We start from the raw sequence: 19005 nt of genomic DNA on the forward strand, positions 1-19005 counted from the left end.
ATAGAAAATCTTCCTTCCTTATTCATTCAGTGTAATCTACAAAAAATTCTCTGGTGCCATTATGGTAGCAATTCAGTGATATTTTTATGAAACCACCTGCATCGGGTCACATCGCTAAGGTACTTGATTGAGCATGTTCTACTGATACAATCAAGTTAATCTCTTCGTTAAGTTTGTCATTTAGAAACCCATGTGCAGCTGCATTACAAAGTTTTGTGTCCTCAGAGAAACTGAGCAATTCTCATTTTTTGAAGACCTTTAACATAATCAGTTGGTTAACATATTGGTTTGTCTGAATTTCATGTTCCTTTAAGATACTTCTGTCAACTGTCCATATCGCAGTTGATGACCCTATAAGCCACTACCTTGAATTTAACTGATGGACAGCAGGATAGGGATGAAATGTAACAGTAATGCTCCCATCATAGAGCTGTAGATTTTACTACTCAAAATGCAAACTGCATTCTGGGTGCAAATGTGTGCTGAGGAAAACATCTCCTGGCATGGACTACAAAATTTCAATGGACAACCTCGGTGTAAGGTATACATTCATGGAGGACAATTGATCCAGTTGATTGAAGTATCTCTGTCATGGACGTGTCTTCCACAGAAGTGCTCAGCATTGCGAACAATTCCTCTCATTGCCCACATATCAAAAAATTTGAAGATTTGCGACTTCAAGCTCCTGATGGTATGCTGCAACTTCTTGGGACAGAGTTTCTAGAGTTGAGCTTCTTTGCATTGGAGGGGATTGAGCACGGCTCTGAAGAGAGGGGGACTCCAAATTTGATGCGGCACTCCAATTCATACTGTTGATACTGGGCCTCCATCTCGTCATTCCAGCAACATTTAGAAAGTAATATTTCTCTTTCCTGCAAAAAAAGGAATTAAAGAGCAATTTCTCTTAGTATTTAGCAAGGAGAGTTGCATCTCTCTGAGGGGAGACAAACAAAGATAGAAATCATGAGACACGGGTTTGTTCTGAAATTAATGTCTTAAATTGAGTGGTTTAGAAAGCGTTTCATATGGTACAGTGCACTTTCTACAGAATCTGCATAACTAACGCAATTTGTAATTGCTTTATCAACCTTTTTTGGTGAGTTAGACATGTATGACTGAGAGTTATACGGTAAATCTTGATATACAATGTTCTTACCCTGTGAATTTGAACATGTCATGTTCTATATTACAAAATTATAGCTTTCAAAGAAAGAAAACATACCTTTTTAACGGTGTCCTCTTTCTGCCTTTTGTCAGCTTGTTTTTCTCTTTCTGTTGCTCGCCCTCCAACATTTTTTACCCAAGCTTCTTGCCGTTCAAAAAATTTATGCATAATAGCTTTCTGAAATAATATTTGCAGCTAGAAATTCATTAGAAATTTTGCAATTAGAAACTCATGTATGAGGAATCAGAGTGAGCTGAATCCTTTAGCTCAAGGAAATGTGATGCATGACACATTAAGGTTGACATATTTGCAGTGAAGAAATGTGTACATATTGTATACTGATGAGTTACTACTTACCACCACAACAAATGCTGCTACAATCATGCAACCTCAATATCCTCCATGTATGATGTAAGTGACACCAACATAACCTCTCTCTCTCTCTCTCTCTCTCTCTCTCTCTCTTCAGGTCTTACAGGCGACTCATAGGACTCTTGCTGGAGAGATTCATGGACACACAGAGCGAGTGCAACAGATCGAGACTCGCGTTCAGCACATAGACACATCTCCCACTACAGCAGTAGCAGCGGTTGAGGAGCGTTTGACCTCCCTTCAGACAGAGGTCCAGAGAGCCACAGAGTGGGTGGATGTCGTCCGCCGTCAGCCATCACAGCCTCAGAGATCGACTGTATCAGCTACATTGGCCGAGTCACAGCAGAGGGCCACAAAGGCCCTCAACATTCGCATTCGTGGTATCTTGCCCTCGGAGACAGAGTCCACGATGACACAGGCTGTGACCTTTGTCTCTCAGACATTGGGAGTACAGGATCATGGCATAGTAGGAGCATATAGAGTCGGGAGAGATCGTACTAGAGAGCAGCCCCTCATTATCCGATTCAGAGATGCCCAGGCACGTCTAGCTGCCCTCAGGAGGAGAGGGACACTCAGAGACCACCCACAGATTTCCATGGACGAGGATCTGACTCAGATATAGGTTGAGGAGCGCAAGGCGCTCATGCCTCAGAGAGACGCAGCCCGAGCTCAGGGCAAGTGGGCAGTGATCAGGGATGGCAGACTCATCACAGGCACCTTGAGGCGTGCTCCCACAGTGCCTAGGGATGACAGACCAGCAGATATGGCCCCACCTCCACCTCCTGCTCCGACCGCCTGACGGGACAGGGCTCATGGGACACACCACCTATCAGATAGTCTACGCATCGCTGTATGGAACTGCAATGGTTCTTTTACAGCACAGCCAGGCAATCTACGGGGGGCTTTCTTTGGGAGAGATATCATCTTTTTCACAGAGACACACGAGAGTCCAGAGAGACCTTTGCCACGAGTGACAGGATATACATGGAGATCTGCCTTCAGACAGCACACTCGAGCATTTGGAGTGAGAGGATCTGGAGGAGTGGCCATTTTGTACAGAGAGCATCTCGATCGGATCATCACAGTGGAGAGAGCGGATTCACATGCCCGATTCTTGTGGGTACGCATCCACCGCAGAGCCTCTCAGCGAGATCTCTTTATTGCAGTTTGCTACTTCCCCCCGGCGCAGTCGTTTTATTCTTCCACTGGACCAGGCCAGTCCATATTTGAGGATCTCTCAGCGGACATTGCAGATTTTTCACATCGCGGAGAAGTCATCCTCTTAGGGGACTTCAACGCGAGGACCTCAAACAGACAGGCCCTCACTTATGACTTCATGGAGGATCCGGTCATACTTCCGGCATCTCACAATGATAGCCTCTGTCGGACTTCATCAGACTGCACAGTACAGCCCACAGATCAGGGACGTCAGTTACTGGAGCTCCTCACCTCGCACAGTATGGTCATTTATAACGGCTTGTCCAGGTGGCCACAGTCTTCCATGCCTACATTCTCTTCTGCTTCTGGGCGTGGCACTAGCGTGATCGACTACATCATAGGTCCCCCGACTCTAGTCCCTTCCATCCATAGCCTTACTGTTAGCCCCTTCATGCCCTCTGCCGACCACGCACTCATCCACTTTACTTTTGACTCATGTCTCCCATGACCCACCCCCCCCTCGTCATCACGACCGCACATCCTATTATGAGGTTCATTTCGACCACCAGTTCGACGATGTATATAGCCAGAACCTCAGCCGCCTACTCCGTCCTCATCTATTAGATGCTCTACCATCCACGCAGGACCGGTGGGAACTTGTACATTCTTCACTCGTTTCTGCTGCCCACATGTCCTTCCCTGCCACGTGTCATTCGTCTAGTCCCCCACCGGTTGGTCTTGTTCCTTGCAACGGTTGGTATGACGAGGAGTGTAAGGAACTCCGCAGGAAACTTCACCTTGAGACCAAGGAGAAGTCTCCCCTCCTTACCGAAACCAAGAGAGACTACAAGTGGTTGGTTAGGCGCAAGAAACGCCAATTTCTAGCCCAGAATGAGGAGGAGCTGAGAAGCTTGCTTTTCAGCTGTGACTCCAAGGAATTCTGGAGAAAATTCCTCCGCTCGAAGTCTCAGAGCCCCCTTACAGATCCACGTGTCTGGTCTGCATATACTTCAGCTCTATACGATGTTCCAGATCAGCCAGTCATCGATTTATCCCATTCCCCTAGGCCAGCTTCATCTATTCTTTTCACACCAGAGAGTGTCCGTGCAGCAGTCCACCGATTGAAGAACGGGAGAGCTAAGGATCATGATGGATTGCAAGCGGAGTATGTAATCCATGGGATTGATGCTTTAGATTTTGTTCTTTCCCGTCTCTTCAATGAGTCTGTTTGTACAGGCCTACCACAGTCCTGGTTAGGCAATACCATAGTACCTATCCACAAGTCGGGGGACCCTATGGAGCCGTCGAATTACAGGACCATCATGATCGGCCACGTTATGGCCAAGATCTTTGCATCAGTTTTGGAAAGCCGTATAAATGACCATGCCGAGACGACAGGACTCAGAGCCAGAGGGCAGGCTGGATTTCGTAGGGAGCATGACCACATCCTCACACTTAGGGCACTGGTGGAGGAGGCGAAGTCACGAAGGCAACGGCTTTATTGTTGCTTCGTGGACTTCAGGAAGGCATTTGACACAGTTCCGCGATTCAGATTGTTTCAGAGGATTCGCCAGATGGGCTTTAGTGGAGAGATACAGTGGGCTATCATGGCTTTGTATGAGAGGGTCACTGGTCGGGCTCGGACACGTGAGGGGCTCTCAGAGGAGGTATGCAGCACGATTGGGGTGAAGCAGGGCTGCCCGCTCTCTCCCACTCTCTTTGGATTATACATTGATGAGCTAGAGATGTTTGTACAGATGACAGGTGGTGTGGGCTCTACTCTCTCAGGATCCTCCATTCCTATCCTCCTATATGCGGACGATGTGGTTCTCATTTCCTCTACTGCTCAAGGCCTCCAGGCACATATTGAGGCACTCCACAGGTTTTGCCAGGACAGGGGGTTGACCGTAAACCTTGGCAAGACGAAGGTTATGGTTTTCAACACCTCTGATCGTATTTACAGCATGGATGAGTTTTACTTCACTTATGACGGACAGCCCATTGAGCTTGTTAGAGAGTACACTTATTTGGGGGCAGTTTTCAGGGGACCGGTCTTCACCATGACATATGCAGCACGAGATAGGATTAGTAAAGGGTATGCTTCGTTGGCTCATCTTGAGCGTCAGTGTTTTCAGTCCCACTTTCAGCATCCCGATACGAAATCCTTGCTTTTTGATACATTGGTGAGACCAGCTGCGATGTATGCAGCTCCTTTCTGGGCAGGAGACCTCGGCGCTGCAGATTGGAGACGAGTAGAGAGGTTACAGATCATCATGTTCTCTCGGCTCATTAGGGCCAAGGCTACAGTTCCGCACGAGATCATGCTAGCAGAGTTTGGAGCTACTCCCCTTGCATTGGATGCAGCGTTTCAGTCGGTCATGTATCTGCACAGGGTCAGGGAGTTTGGAGACTCAGCAGCAGGCAGAGCTCGGTTGCCATGGTTAGCACTTGCATCTTCTATGGAGTTGGCATGATCAGGGACCCGATACTGCTGGTACTTCAGACTCACTAGGTGGCTCACATCCCTTGGACTAGACATGGATAGACTGCCTCCGTTCCGATACAGCATAGATGCCCCTCATCTCGAGTTGACTCGCCACGAGCTTAGCCAGGTCACGAGAGCAGACTTGCTGCAGCTTCATACGTATCGCACTTGGGTTTATCCCACGCAGCTTCCGGTGAAGATGGCCACATATCGTGACCACTTCCTTCGGATCTCAGAGGATGGATTTGTCATCCCACCAGGCTATACAGGTATCCACATGTCCCACTCACTGAGGATTTCCCTCGGCCAGCTTAGAGTCTCTTCGCATCAGCTCGAGATAGAGGCTGGTAGGATGCGACGCATGGAGGATGGACGGCGACCAGGCCGAGAGACCAGGATCTGCCCTTGTTGCACCATGGGAGAGGTGGAGTCAGAGGAGCACTTCATTTGCAGATGCCTGCTATATTATGAGATCAGAGGTAGATTCCACTGTCTCTTCACGGATGGCTTTGGACCTCTCTCACGAGTAATGGACTACGAGGATCAGCATTGCCTAGCCCTTTATGTCAGGGAGGCCACTATGCTTCGGCGAGACTACCTTAGAGAGCACAGACCGGAGCGTGATAGAGCCCAGCCTCATAGAGCTCAGGCACACGCCATACCAGAGGACAGAGACCAGGAGGAGCACGAGGACGGCAGAGCCCACACAGGACACATGCCTCCACCATGTGGATGTACATATGAGATGGTTTGTAGACGCCGCAGGATCTTGTTACATAGGGGACGTACTCGCCGCTTCATCTCCAGACGATCCAGGATGATGGGAGCATTTCGGAGGAGACTTACTCATGGAGATCTCGCCCCACCAGCCGCTCACCTCACCTTTGCCCAGATTTGTACTCTCATAGCAGGAGGCAGAGTCGATGGACAGGATTTCCAGTATTATTTTGGTTCTCAGACTCATTGACACCTGGACTTGTATCTTTGCATTGGCATATTGTGCTCATCCCCCCCATTTTGCATCCGGGGGCGGTTTCCGTGCATCTAGTTTACTCTGTATTTAGGCTCAGATTTGACATTATGTACTTTCACTTGCATTATATTGCGTAGCACTTAGATGATATTCGACGATGCCTCTTCTTTGGGGCACGTTGATTTTGTGCTATCTTGTATGCAGAGTTCTTGATGTCCCATGGGCCCATTTTGGCCTCTAGTGGACAATAATACACTTTCTTTCTTTCTTTCTTTCTCTCTCTCCGAGCACGGCGACACGCGCAGCGCACACAGCGTGAGGACACCCAGCGGCCCATCACTGATTTCTTCCAGTCACAAGATACCTCTCCTCAGTCTAGCCGACGACGCGGACGTGAGCGAGAGCCAGAGCCACGACAGCTGCGCTAGCGGACAGACTCACACATCCGGGTCAATGACATCTCATCTCTGCTCTTTGCCCTCCCCACCGGGGTTACCGTTGCCCTCATCCACAGGGCCACCCGCCGCCCCCGACGACCGAGCTCGACTAAGCCACGTGACGTCAGAGGCCAATCATCTATCGCAGGGTTTTTTTCAGCCTCCCATTTGACGGCCCCTCTATGATTGGTCTCTGACGATCACCACCTGCACATATATATTGTACCTCCCCCCTCTGCCCCATTTTTGGTGCCCCCCCCTTCTTTTTTGTATCATCTGGAGGTAGACACATATTTTTTGTATCAGGACTAGACACACCGTCCTTCATAGCCTCTTTTTTGTAGAAACGGTTGGCTGGCCCGTTTTAAGACCGCCACCGTTATGCTCATTGTATCAGTTATCTTTAGTCTCATAGACCTTCACGGTCTCCCGAAGACTTTAATAAACTTTCTTTCTTTCTTTCTTTCTCACAGTGCTTTCACTCTCATTTCCAGGATCCCCAGACCAAATCTCTTCTCTTTGACACCTTGGTTTGCCCAACGGGCATGTATGGCAGTCCTTGTTGGAAGACTGATTTATCAGATGTCATGACAGGAAAAATGACTATTTTGTTAATTAATAGACATTAGAACATTATTACATTACGCACCAATTTGATGGTGCAACATAGTTTACATTTATGATGGACAACGACCAATATTGTTTGGCAGTGAATAATCTGAGTAGATAGGGCCCGTCAAATTGAAGCCGCTGCTTCAGATGGCACCCATTTTGGACATCAGTGTCTTCTAAATCACTATCACCCTCAAGTTCTTCTCCACTAGTGCTACTATCTTCTGTATGACCATCATTGTACTCAGCAGTACCATCATTGTACTCCGTAGTACCATCAGTGTACACTGCAGTACCATCATTGTCCTCAGTATGATCATCGGTGTCCATTGTAGTACCCTCTGCACTACCTTGTGCCGTACCCCTAGTAGTCACCACTCTCTGATACATGTGTGGACTATTGCAAAGACCAAAAGGCATCCTTTTATAAACTAGTTCAGCTAGACCCTGTGCATATGGTTCTTGGTGGACTTCTGATACTCTACTTGAAGTGCTAGGGTGTTCTTCGAGATCCACCATGTTGACTGCTAAGGAGCCCAGGGCTCCCATCCAATCCAAAATGACAGCTTCCTCCTCTTCTTAATCAGCCCGATCCAGGTCAATATTTCAAATCCTTCCAGCGTCGTCTCCTCGTTGTTATCTTGGTCACCACCCATGGGCTAGTCCCCACAAGCCCAATGCTCCTCTTCGGCATCTACTTGTTCTTCAAAATCCTCTTCTCCTAGTTCTATTGGTATATGCCTTGCCTGTCCTGTGGCCATATCTATTTCGAGGGACGTGGATCCCAAGGGCAACCGAACTTCATCAGTTGACCAAGTGTCTGAGGGTTGTCACTTCTGTTGCAAACCTCACAGCTCTGGACTTGCGGGACAGAAACTGAGGTGTGCTACCTTCATCTTCAAAACTGGATTGAAGATCTCTCATGACACTCTTTACCACCTCTTGATACCTCAAAGGCATAGAGTGATCATCCGAAGATGATGCACTTCCAGAGTTGGTGGTAGACCTTAACGTTTGTGTGCCCTTCGAGATTGTTTCTTAATCACTATTAGGAGCAAGCAAGGGTGGTCTATTCCTGGGCATACTGTGTACCTTGGAGGGGGAGAATGACCTTGGTGGGAGAACACTTGCCGAACTGATTGGTGCTGAGGTCTCCGGTGCTGACTCTGCGTCCTTCTTACATTTGTCACCTTTTGTTTGTGACCGTGTCACAACGCCCCACACTGCGCCGATCAAATGGGGGTTGTTGCTCTCCCACGCCACTACTACATCAACATATTCATTTGGAATGCGGGTTCCGCTCTTCCATTGGGACAACCTTTGGTGTAGTGGTAGTTTGTGTTGCACTGTGTACAAGAGGGTCCTCCGAACGGCTGTGTACAATCATCTTGGTAGTGGCCGTACTCGCCACATCTGTAACACATGATGGGTCTTTGAAATTTGGTACCTCTGCCTGCACCTCCATGTCCACCTTGAAAACCACCCCGTCGACCACATTGATAAGGGGATCCATAGCCACCTCTTGACATAGGTGGTTGGTACGGTGCATAGTAAGGCTGAGGATAGAAATAAGGGGTTCCAACCGAATTGGGTGCAGGAGCTTGGAGAAAAGGGGGAGTCGGAAGTAATGGAGGTGGAATGACGGGAGGAGAAGGTGGCTCAAATGCTCTTGTAAGAGGAGGAGCAGGAGGTACTGGTGCTAGGCTAGAAGTTATTGGTACCGCTCTGTTGACTGCAGCAACTAGAGGTTCCCTCGAAGTATACTCTGGGAGAAGCTTCCTTAATCCTTTGAGGTACGTACACTCAGAGGCATCATGTCCTTGGATCTCACAAATGTACAAAATGAGGTAGAAGTAGGTACCTTATGCTTGGAGGGACACTCCCAGTGACCATGGTTAGAACTCTTGCATTCTGTGCACCAAAGACCACTTTGAATCTCGGCCTCAAAGGACGACTGGCCATCCACGTTTATTCTATCCTTCAGACCATCTTTGATTTCTTCCAACTCTTTCTTGAGTTGCTACCATGCGGATGATCCATCCTCTCTTGGGAGCTGGGTGGTCGTAGTCGATGATGAGGCAAAACTTAACTGTGATCATTCCATCTTGACGGCTTCCTTCAGGAAGTCTTGAAGTGAGGCATGTTCAAAATTTTGTCAACTAGCCTTATAGCAATGGTAGGGGGTAATGCTTTCAAAAAACACCCCTTCATGACAGCATCATTGGGTTAATGATGGCACATACATCTTCGCCGTCAAGACCCTCATCCTAGTGTACATCTCAGAGATGCCCCACGCTTCATGGTGTTAGTGGACAACTCCTGGACAGCCATATATTCAAACTTCTCCAATTTGAAAGTCCATAGAAACTCCTCCCTTAGAGCTATCCAAGTTAGAAAATGGTTAGCCGGAAATTGGCTAACCATACATCAGCTGCATCCTCCAACGACAAAGGAAAGATGTGTAGAAAGGCATGCTCATTCTTCACACCCTTGGCTTTGCATGCTGTGTGAAATTTCCTCACATGAGCTTCCGCATCCTCATGTAGGTGACCTTTGAACTTCTAAGTCTTCACATGGACTTTGTTGAGCAACTCAAGAAGTCTAGCTTATTCTCCAAGACTAAGAGAACCACCGCACTCACCCCAAAAGCTGAGGCGGAAGGAAGAGTAGAAGGGTCTCCCGAAGGAACAGTATAAAAAGTGGGTACTATGGAGACATATGGTGGAGTGGCTGGTGAGACAACACCCTGTGCAGGAGACCACACTGGTGCAGTTACTACTGATGTAGCCATAGTGGAGATAGACGGTACTACATATGCTGCAGGCATTATGTTTGCGAAAGTGGCTGTCGATGGGGATGCAGAGGCAATTGGGAAGGAGAAGGAAGGAGCAAAAGCCATGTAGGATGGATAAGAAGGAGTAGGGAAGGGTAGAGATAATGGCAACGGTAGGACATGATCGGAGCAAAAGGTGAACCCACGGGAGTCACAGATGTTGAAACTAGACTCGAAGGACCTGGGTTATGCATGGCAGCTTGACCACTAGATGTCAAGTCCAGCGCTGAAGTGGGTGTACTACTCCTGTTGAAGTGGCTGCTGATGAAGACATTGTTGCAGCAGGAGATAAGGGGCTATCTTGACCTTGATGCGCGTCTGAGGGGCCCTCGTCCTTAGTACTTTCCTCTTTCACCCGTTCCCTTTGTACTTCTTCTCCGGAGTCGGGATCTGACCACCACCGATCTTGTTGGTCCAAATCGATGAGAGTCTCGAGGAAGTTACTTGCTCTGGCTACAGCTCCAATAGGTTCACTTTGTGCTCTTCCTGAGAACTTTGCGAACTTCCGTCTCACGTAATGCTTTTTGTATCGAGTTTGTTCCGCCGGTAGTCTCCTCTCCACTCTCCTTAAGTACCTCCTAGTTCTCTTAGTTGCTCCTTCAAGGGTGTCAGAACTACTCGGCATAAGAACTCTCTCTTCTAGGACCCCAGAGCTCCACTTCCCTCTTGCTACTCACCACCAAGAGTGTCCCACCCTGATTGCCATAAACTGTATGAGGGGGGAGAGGTTCCTATCCTTCCGGAGGTATTACCGGAGGCCAAAGGCTGCTAGTGTGAGAAGCATGAGTGTTGTAATGCTCTAATGCTGTGGATCGCATGGAGTGCACCGTGCGGTGGTGTGTGGGTGTCGTAGGCTGGACTGCAGTGAATCGCCGTATGAGTGCACTATGCTAAATGACAATCACATGAGAACTCCACAACATAAGCATAAGAAGAGACAGTCGTCACGCACTAGTGAACAATCCCCATATCGGAAAGAGATAGAAAGAATGAGAAAGTGACCAAGTTGGCCGAAGTACATATCACTCGACCAGAAAACCGGTAGGTCACAAGTCACAAGTCACAAGAACACACAGGTCTATCCCCATAGTGGACAAAGAGGTACACACAGGTCTCTCCACACTCTCCCCTCAGCGAGCTCGTAGCTCCAGCCTCTATCTCTCCTCACTCTCCTCTCTCTCGCTTCAATGCCGAACACCGAATTCTCAATGCTAAATGCTGACTCCCCTCCCTTCTTCCCCCCCCTTCTCCTTCGTCCTCATTCTCCTGCCTTGGAGGGTCCCCTCTTCGCTAAGAATCTCCCTCCTTTCTCCTGATTGGTCATCCTCCTATATCTATAGCCGTTGGGCCGTTATCTCTCTTGATGACTTCCTGACTCCCTGACTCGCCAGCCTCTTCTAGTTAGGGTGGTGTAAATAATCCATGTGCAGGTGAGCTGGATCACCGCACCATTGAACCACTATACACGTCTTCAGCATGTGCAACTGTAAATACTCTTGACTACTCCATGTGTTGAGCTCACTCTCCGTGTGCGCAGCTCTTGATGAGATCGCCTTGGGCATGGTACTCCTGGTTGACGTGTGTCGACCTATGGTTGACATGTGTCGATGCATGGTCGCCTCGGATATGGTACTCCTGGATGAACCATGGTTAACACGTGTCACGCATGATTGACATGTGGTCAGCACTTGATGTCATGTGGCTGACATGTGTTGACCACGTGGTCAATGGCTGTCAACATGTGGTCAACGCCTGAAGATAGCAATTGCTTGGGGTGTCTCTATTGTAACACTTGTGTGCGACCCATGATGAGAAACTGGTTGGAACTGCACATACAAAGCTGAATTTATTTGTTTCACAAGCTGAGAACAATAATCTCCTCATGAGAATCCTAGTCTCCTCATGTGTCCTCTAAAAAGTCCAATCCACCCTCTCATAGGCCCTTTCAAAATCCAGAAGGAGAAAAAGACTAAGACTCTTGTTAAGCCCAATCAACAGTCTCGCAACTAATAAAGGTGTTCACCAAGATGCTTTGCTCTTGAACATACCCTATCAGGGCATCATAGATGATATTAAGGAAGAGGGACCATAGACACAAACTCAAGGCCTTATTGTAGGCTGTGTCTAAGAATGTAATCGGTCGCCAGAACTGGATTGGCTGTCCCCCCCCCTTGGGAACAAGGACATCCAAACACCAAAGGGAGGGAGCATCAAGGTACATACAACCACAAAGGGAGGGAGCATCAGGCTTGAATCAAAGATCTTTGGAAAACACCGCAAAGCAGAGTGCAAATCAGATCCTAAAATTAACATAAGAAGGTTGGGGAGAGTTCATCCTTGCCCGAAAATTTTTACACTTCCTTATGCAACCTCTATTTGAGACGCATCCTCTATTTGAGCATTTTTGTGCTTCCGCTATTTGAGGCAGAGAGTCCTCCACACAAAACCACTGACTGGCATTGCCTTTGGGATTGTAGACAGGTGAGAATCATATGGAAGGGGATTGCAAGACTTTTCAGCACTTTTGTTCGCCTACCTTTCTATATGACCTAGGGATCAGTGGCTTGGCTTACTCTTTCAGGGCCCCAGGTATTTTTTGAGAGACTTGATTCCTCTTGGGCTCTTCACATCCGACGACACCTTGTGGAGTCGTGCTCTCTAGAGGATGTTCCGACCACTCTTTTCAGGGCTACTCACTCCTCAGTCGACTCTCCATGGGAGATCCTAGCTAGCATTGCAGCATGGCACATTCGGAGAGCCACATGCACTAAGGCTTTGGAGGGTTCTCAGGTTCACCCTTCTCAGATCTTGGCCAGTACTTGGACAGATACGATACACACTCTGATGGCCATTTGGGCGACCATGCAGGGATCATCTCGAGCAGCCTCCTCCAGGAGAGTTACTTTTCTCAGAGATTGGAGAGACTCTCTCTTCTTTGCTGAGACTTCTACAGGGTTGAGATGGCATTTTCAGCCTCAGCCTTGGTTTCTTTCTACCTCATTCCTCTTAGGTGTTTTTTATTACATGCTTAGGATGGTGTATTTTCGCACAGAGCTTGCTCTAGCGGGTTTCTTTCTTACTTAATAGAAGTCTCTTTTTTGGGGAAAAAAAAAAAAAACCACTGACTGTACAAAAGAAACAATCATCTTTATAATCTCCAAGGGATCAGTGTGTATCTGGCCCTCATAGTGTGGACATGAGAGCTAGGTCCTACTGGTCTAGGCTCACCGTTTTGAAAGAACTGGTGGTTCACCCTGACTTGCAAGCCCATCCAGACTGCACAAATCTGGTGCGGTGCACACAGGAAGCATAAAGATTGGACTAGGATCCAGAAAGTAGGCATGAACTTTGACACAATGAAACATGTATTAAACCCTTCTTTTGTTTAGATGCACAAGAGATAAGATGAACAGATAAGAAGAAAGGAGAATGCAGAATGTGGAAAAAAACTTAAGCTAGTGTTGAAATCTTACTAGTGTAACAGTGTCGCAATTCAGCGTAACCACACCCAACCACTATCCTCCTTCAGTCATCGATAATTTAAGAGCCTGATGCAAATACTAATGCAAGCTCTGATTATCAAAATGTTCAACGCATGTATAGAAATTACCTCTTTGTGTTGAATTTTCCTAAGCCGTCTTGGTATTTCCATAATGTGCAGTATTCCTTGAATGTCTCCAACAGCCAAAAGTTGTGGGGCTGTATTCATACAAGCAAGCTAAGTTCATATACAAGTGATAGCTATTAAGTGAAAGTGAATATCAGGCAATCAGAGCTAGAGAAGGTTAAATAAGTATGAGAAGCCTCACAAGATGTGCAAAATTCCATTGATGTCACTTGACACGATCCTATTGATGCAACTATAGATGGCTGATGACTGTGGTCCAACAAGTCCCAAGCTTCTATACTCCCATCTATTAAGCCAATGTATATGACTCCGGGACGAGATGGGCTCCAGCATCCTGTTGTCAAAAATCCTTCAACTGATCTTGACACAAATATTGGTTTCTGTTGCAGTAAAGAGCTCAAGATCAATGTTTGAATTAGTTCTGTACTCTCAAAAATCAGGATTTGATCCGCCACTTCCGATTGCATGAGATTTTTACATAGCCTTGTATGAATAGCTATGTACAAGCACTTTTAATCACCAGATGCTGGTTGTAAGAGCACAGCTGTAACTAAGGATTATAAAATGTGTTTTTTAACAGTTTTCGAGGACTTTCATCAAAGGGGATCAATCTGTTTCTCTTATGATTTGGTAATGGACTTTCACTGGTTTATCAACAAGAGCGATTTCATCTTGTGAAACTTTCAGTGTATCAAAAAGGACAGGGAATGAACAAGTAAAGAATCATATGTATTTTCAGTCTTATAAGCATCTAATTTCTTGTAAAGAAAAATGGGGGGAAAACATCTCATGTAAATTAAACTTCAAACATCCCAAGCGAAACCTGGGCAAAGCAGAACTCAAAAAGGGGGAAAATTGATGAGTTCTTTGATTCAGGTATAGTTTTAGCTAAAGTCCAGAACAGGGATATAACGACACTATTGATTTAAAAACCCCAAAAAGAAAATACAAAGCATTGGCTCTAGGTCCTCAAGAAGACACATACCATTGATGTTCCTAAGAAAAATGCTTCAAACTTCCCTTAAGCTTGGAGACATCTATAAAATGAGAGCATTGCCTACCAAAAGTGCCACGAGGCAAGTCCCCCCTACCAAGTCTGCATATTTAAATTTTTAATCTGTTCAAAGACTGGGTGTTGTATAATATAAGCTCAAGCCATAATTGCAATCTAAGCACTAGTAAGAAAGCACTAGTAAGAAAGGACTGCTGTTAAAACGATGTAATGGAACCCACAGCTGTGCTTCTTCCTCTCTGCTAGCCAGCTTGCAACTTGAAACATGAAAGAGTGCTTGAAAAATCTCTCACTCTCAAATAGGTAGAAATTCTCCCCTCCACTTTATCCCTCTGATCTAGAGTGATGACCAGACGTCACCATATGGCTAGGGATATAGAGAAAGATAAAGGAAAAGACAAAGACAAACCCAGGGAAAAGAAAGGTAAGGAGAAAAAGAAGGAGAAGGGAAATCTGCAGACAGTATGAGGGACCAGTTCAAACGAGAGTTGACTCGTGCATGAATCAGGCTGACAGCACCGCCACATACAAAGACGGCACTACCTCAGCCCCCTTGGAGATACTACCAGCCTTGGATCACTTGAGTGACCACCTTTATCCCCGCTACCTCTCACGCAATGTATCCTCTCCGCTCCCAAGTCCCACATCCCTCCTATCCCCATACTTTGCCAGACTCCCTTGTCCATGACTACCACATTTTCTTCAGCTCATCCTCCACCCTTCACTCCTCCCCAACAGACGATCGGATGGATAGAGGAGATCATGAGCAAGATTGGAATCAAGCAGGTTAGCCCTTTATCACAGACTTTGTTTGGCCTATACATTGATGAGCTCGAGTCGTTCATCACGACACTAGGCAGATCACTCTCACCCTTACAGGATCTCTGATCCTAATTCTATAGAAATCCAGATGGCGTGGTTTTACTCTCCTCAGCTGCTGAGGGTCTCTAGTGACACTTGGACACACTTCACAATTTTTGTGAGACACGTTGATAAGGAAAAAATGGAAAGACAACCAGGAATTATGTACTTCACCACGTCAAATAGGTGAGACTTTATAGGGATCAGCTGCAATGTGGGCTCGTAGATGATGAGCTTATGAACCAGGTTCCAGAGCAGATATCCAGAGCACACAAATAACAAGTCAATCTCCCACACAATCTGACTAGAACACACACACAGGAACACACACACTCTTTGAAAAAGGGGAAAGACTACACAGCCTGAAACAGACTGAACTTCGAACTGAACTTCCCCCAAAAAAACTCAGAAAACAGTCAGCCTCAGAATACTATGAACCCACAGCCCACTGCTCAATGGCCAGCAAGACCCCCAAGCATAACCTCTGTGTGCATTCTTCTGTAATCATTGCTTTGCTCACTCCCTGGTAGTTAGCATTTAACACTGCCCAACCATGAGTACACAACTTGAGGCAACGGCCAGCCTATGACCCTCGTGCCCACAAGCTGTCCAAAAGAAGAACTAGCGGGTACAATCATCTGTAAACCTGCAAGTACGTTCACCGTACAAGCAGCCGTACAATCATACGTACGACAGCAGGTACTTACACTTTCCCATAAACAAGATGAAATGGTGAAAACTGGGTGCCTTCTTTTACTGCAACTCTGTAAGCCCATAAAACCCAGTGCAAAGCAAGATCCCACTCCTTCTCATAGGTTCTCATGATCTTTCCCATGATATTAGTACACAAACCATTAAAATTTTCATTCATTCCATTACATTAAGGGTAATACGGACTTGCATATCTGTGTTTAATCTTCAGCTTACCACATAATAAATCCATCAGTTCACTCCTGAAACTTGGACCTCTATCAGAAAGCAACTCCAGTGGTACACCAAATCTACAGCAGATATCCTCATACACAAATTTACATACAGATTTTGCATTGATAGCCCGTACTGCTCGTGCTTCAGCCCATCTCGTCAAATAATCCACAGCTATCAGCATATAACAATTTCCCCTGGTTGTCATGGGTAGAGGACCGATGGCATCTATTCCCCATTTCTCAAAAATATTATAAGCAAGTATGATATTTCTGAGTTCTGGATGTAAGATCCTCTTACTCATTTGCTAACACTGTAGGCATGACCTGCACCAATGTCTTATGTCTCTCTGGAGGGATGGCCACACATATCCTTCTGTAAGTATTTTCCTCAACATGATTTTGAAAGCAAAATGTCCTCCACATACTCCCTCATGATTAGCTTGTAGGATATGAAAAACTTCCTCATGCCAGGGAATTCTTCTGAGCACCAGATCAGCCCCTTTCATGTAAAGAACATCATCTATCAGACAATAAGAAGTACATCTTTTAATAAATCTGTATTTTCTTTGTTTCGGAACTTCTTCAGGCACTTTCCCAGTTAGCAGGAAGCTTTCCTCACAAGCTAATATCTCCCTTCCTTTGTATAAGGGCTCCTGCACTCCTACCGCATCAACATAGGCTGCTGTAATTTCCTGCGCAGCATCATGTGCATTTACATTCTTACCTCTTTCAATATGCTGGAGTCTCCAGGCATCCAATTGATTTAACAGTTTCTTCACCGCACTTATCCATCTCTTCAGATGAACATGCTTAACCTTCCAGACACCTAAAATTTGCTTCACAACCAACAGAGCATCTCCCTTAATCATGAGTCTCTTAATACCCAGAGTAATGCATACTTTCAAACCTTCGAAGAGGGCTGCATATTCAGCTTCATTATTATTGTTGGCTTCAAGCTGAATTCCCATTTTTCGAATCTCATTTCCTCCAGGATCATAAATGACAATTCCTCCTGTGCTTTTATTTAAACTTTTTTTGTAAGATCCATCAAAGTGTAAAACAAATGCATCCTCTAGTACTTTTTCTTCATTCATGTCAGTGTTCTTCTCCACATCTTCAACTAAAATAGGTCCTTCCTTATAGGTGAGGAGATCAGCCAAGGAAGCTCTGGTAGAGTTCTCAACCAAGAAGGCAAAAGAGTACTCCCGTAACTCTACTATCCATTTAATCATGCTCCTGGAGATGTTTGTACTATTCAACATATGAGGCAGTAGTGAACATGAGGTGAGAACCACAAAAGGCCTGGACCATAGATAAGACCAAAATCTCCTACAGGCATACAAGAGGCTAGCCAGGACCAATTCAGCCGCTGAATACTTTCTTTCTACTTCACTCTTCACCCTACTAGCATAGTAGATTGGCCTCATATATCTGGAACCCTCTCCCTGTTGCAAAAGAATAGCACCAATAGCATCTGGTCCCACAAACGGATTCACATAAAAAGTCCTGGAATAATCTGGTGGCTTTACACCTTGAAATATAAGTCAAGGATTCCTTAACTGCCTCAAATACCTCTTCACTCTCTGTCGTCCATTTCAGAGGCTCAGATTTTACTACCTGCTGGAGAGGATACAAAATCTGAGATAACATATGAATAAATCTCGACAGATACTTCACCTTCTGGAGAAAGGTATGCAATTGCTTAATGAACCAGGTTCTAGAGCAGATATCCAGAGCACACAAATAACAAGTCAATCTCCCACACAATCTGACTAGAACACACACACAGGAACACACAGACTCTTTGAAAGAGACTCAGCCTGAAATAGACTGAACTTAGAACTGAACTTCCCCCAAAAAAACTCAGAAAACAGTCAGCCTCAGATTACTATGAACCCACAGCCCACTGCTCAATGGCCAGCAAGACCCCCAAGCATAACCTCTGTGTGCATTCTTCTGTAATCATTGCTTTGCTCACTCCCAGGTAGTTAGCATTTAACACTGCCCAACCATGAGTACACAACTTGAGGCAACGGCCAACCTATGACCCTCGTGCCCACAACCTGTCCAAAAGAAGAACTAGCGGGTACAATCATCTGTAAACCTGCAGGTATGTTCACCGTACAAGCAGCCGTACAATCATACGTACGACAGCAGGTACTTACACCCCGTACAACCATGCACAGTACTCCGTACAGCTTGCATTTAATGACGACCATCCTCCGTACAGCTCGCAGAAGACATATTTAATGACCCGTACGTACCCGTACAGCCTGCAATCAAGGCACCATACTACCAGCCCGTACCAATCAGCAATAAAGGCCCGTACAAGCCCATGCTTGAGATTCTGTACCAGCCCGTACGGCTCTTTCCAGCCCTCAACCCACGCACGTCACCCGATGCAAGGCTACCCTTGTTCTCAGAGCTCATGAAGCTCCCTTCTCTTCCAAGGTCCTCCCACTTCTTCTGTGGCGATGCCTCTACCGTCATCAAGCTCTCTTCTGCTCACCATGGCCACACCCGATAGCCTTCACGCACAGGTT

At 46.3% G+C, this 19005-nt stretch overlaps 1 protein-coding gene across 1 annotated transcript in view; it reads right to left on the reverse strand.

Moving 5' to 3' along the window:
* Positions 1 to 226: 226 nt before the first annotated feature.
* Positions 227 to 19005, reverse strand: part of LOC147896770 (uncharacterized) — a 72052-nt gene continuing 53273 nt past the window's right edge. Inside the window, exons 9-12 of the mRNA XM_087381854.1 lie at positions 13845 to 14043; positions 13646 to 13734; positions 1223 to 1342; positions 227 to 872 (exon numbers count right to left, since the gene is read on the reverse strand). Of these exons, the coding sequence (XP_087237980.1) occupies positions 678 to 872; positions 1223 to 1342; positions 13646 to 13734; positions 13845 to 14043 (603 nt within the window). The 3' untranslated portion in view covers positions 227 to 677. The remainder of the gene's footprint in view (positions 873 to 1222; positions 1343 to 13645; positions 13735 to 13844; positions 14044 to 19005) is intronic.

Source organism: Dipteris shenzhenensis, chromosome 11, assembly GCF_047967505.1.
Source record: "Dipteris shenzhenensis isolate YYH24624 ecotype China chromosome 11, Dip_SZ_1.0, whole genome shotgun sequence".
NCBI classification, from domain to species: domain Eukaryota; kingdom Viridiplantae; phylum Streptophyta; class Polypodiopsida; order Gleicheniales; family Dipteridaceae; genus Dipteris; species Dipteris shenzhenensis.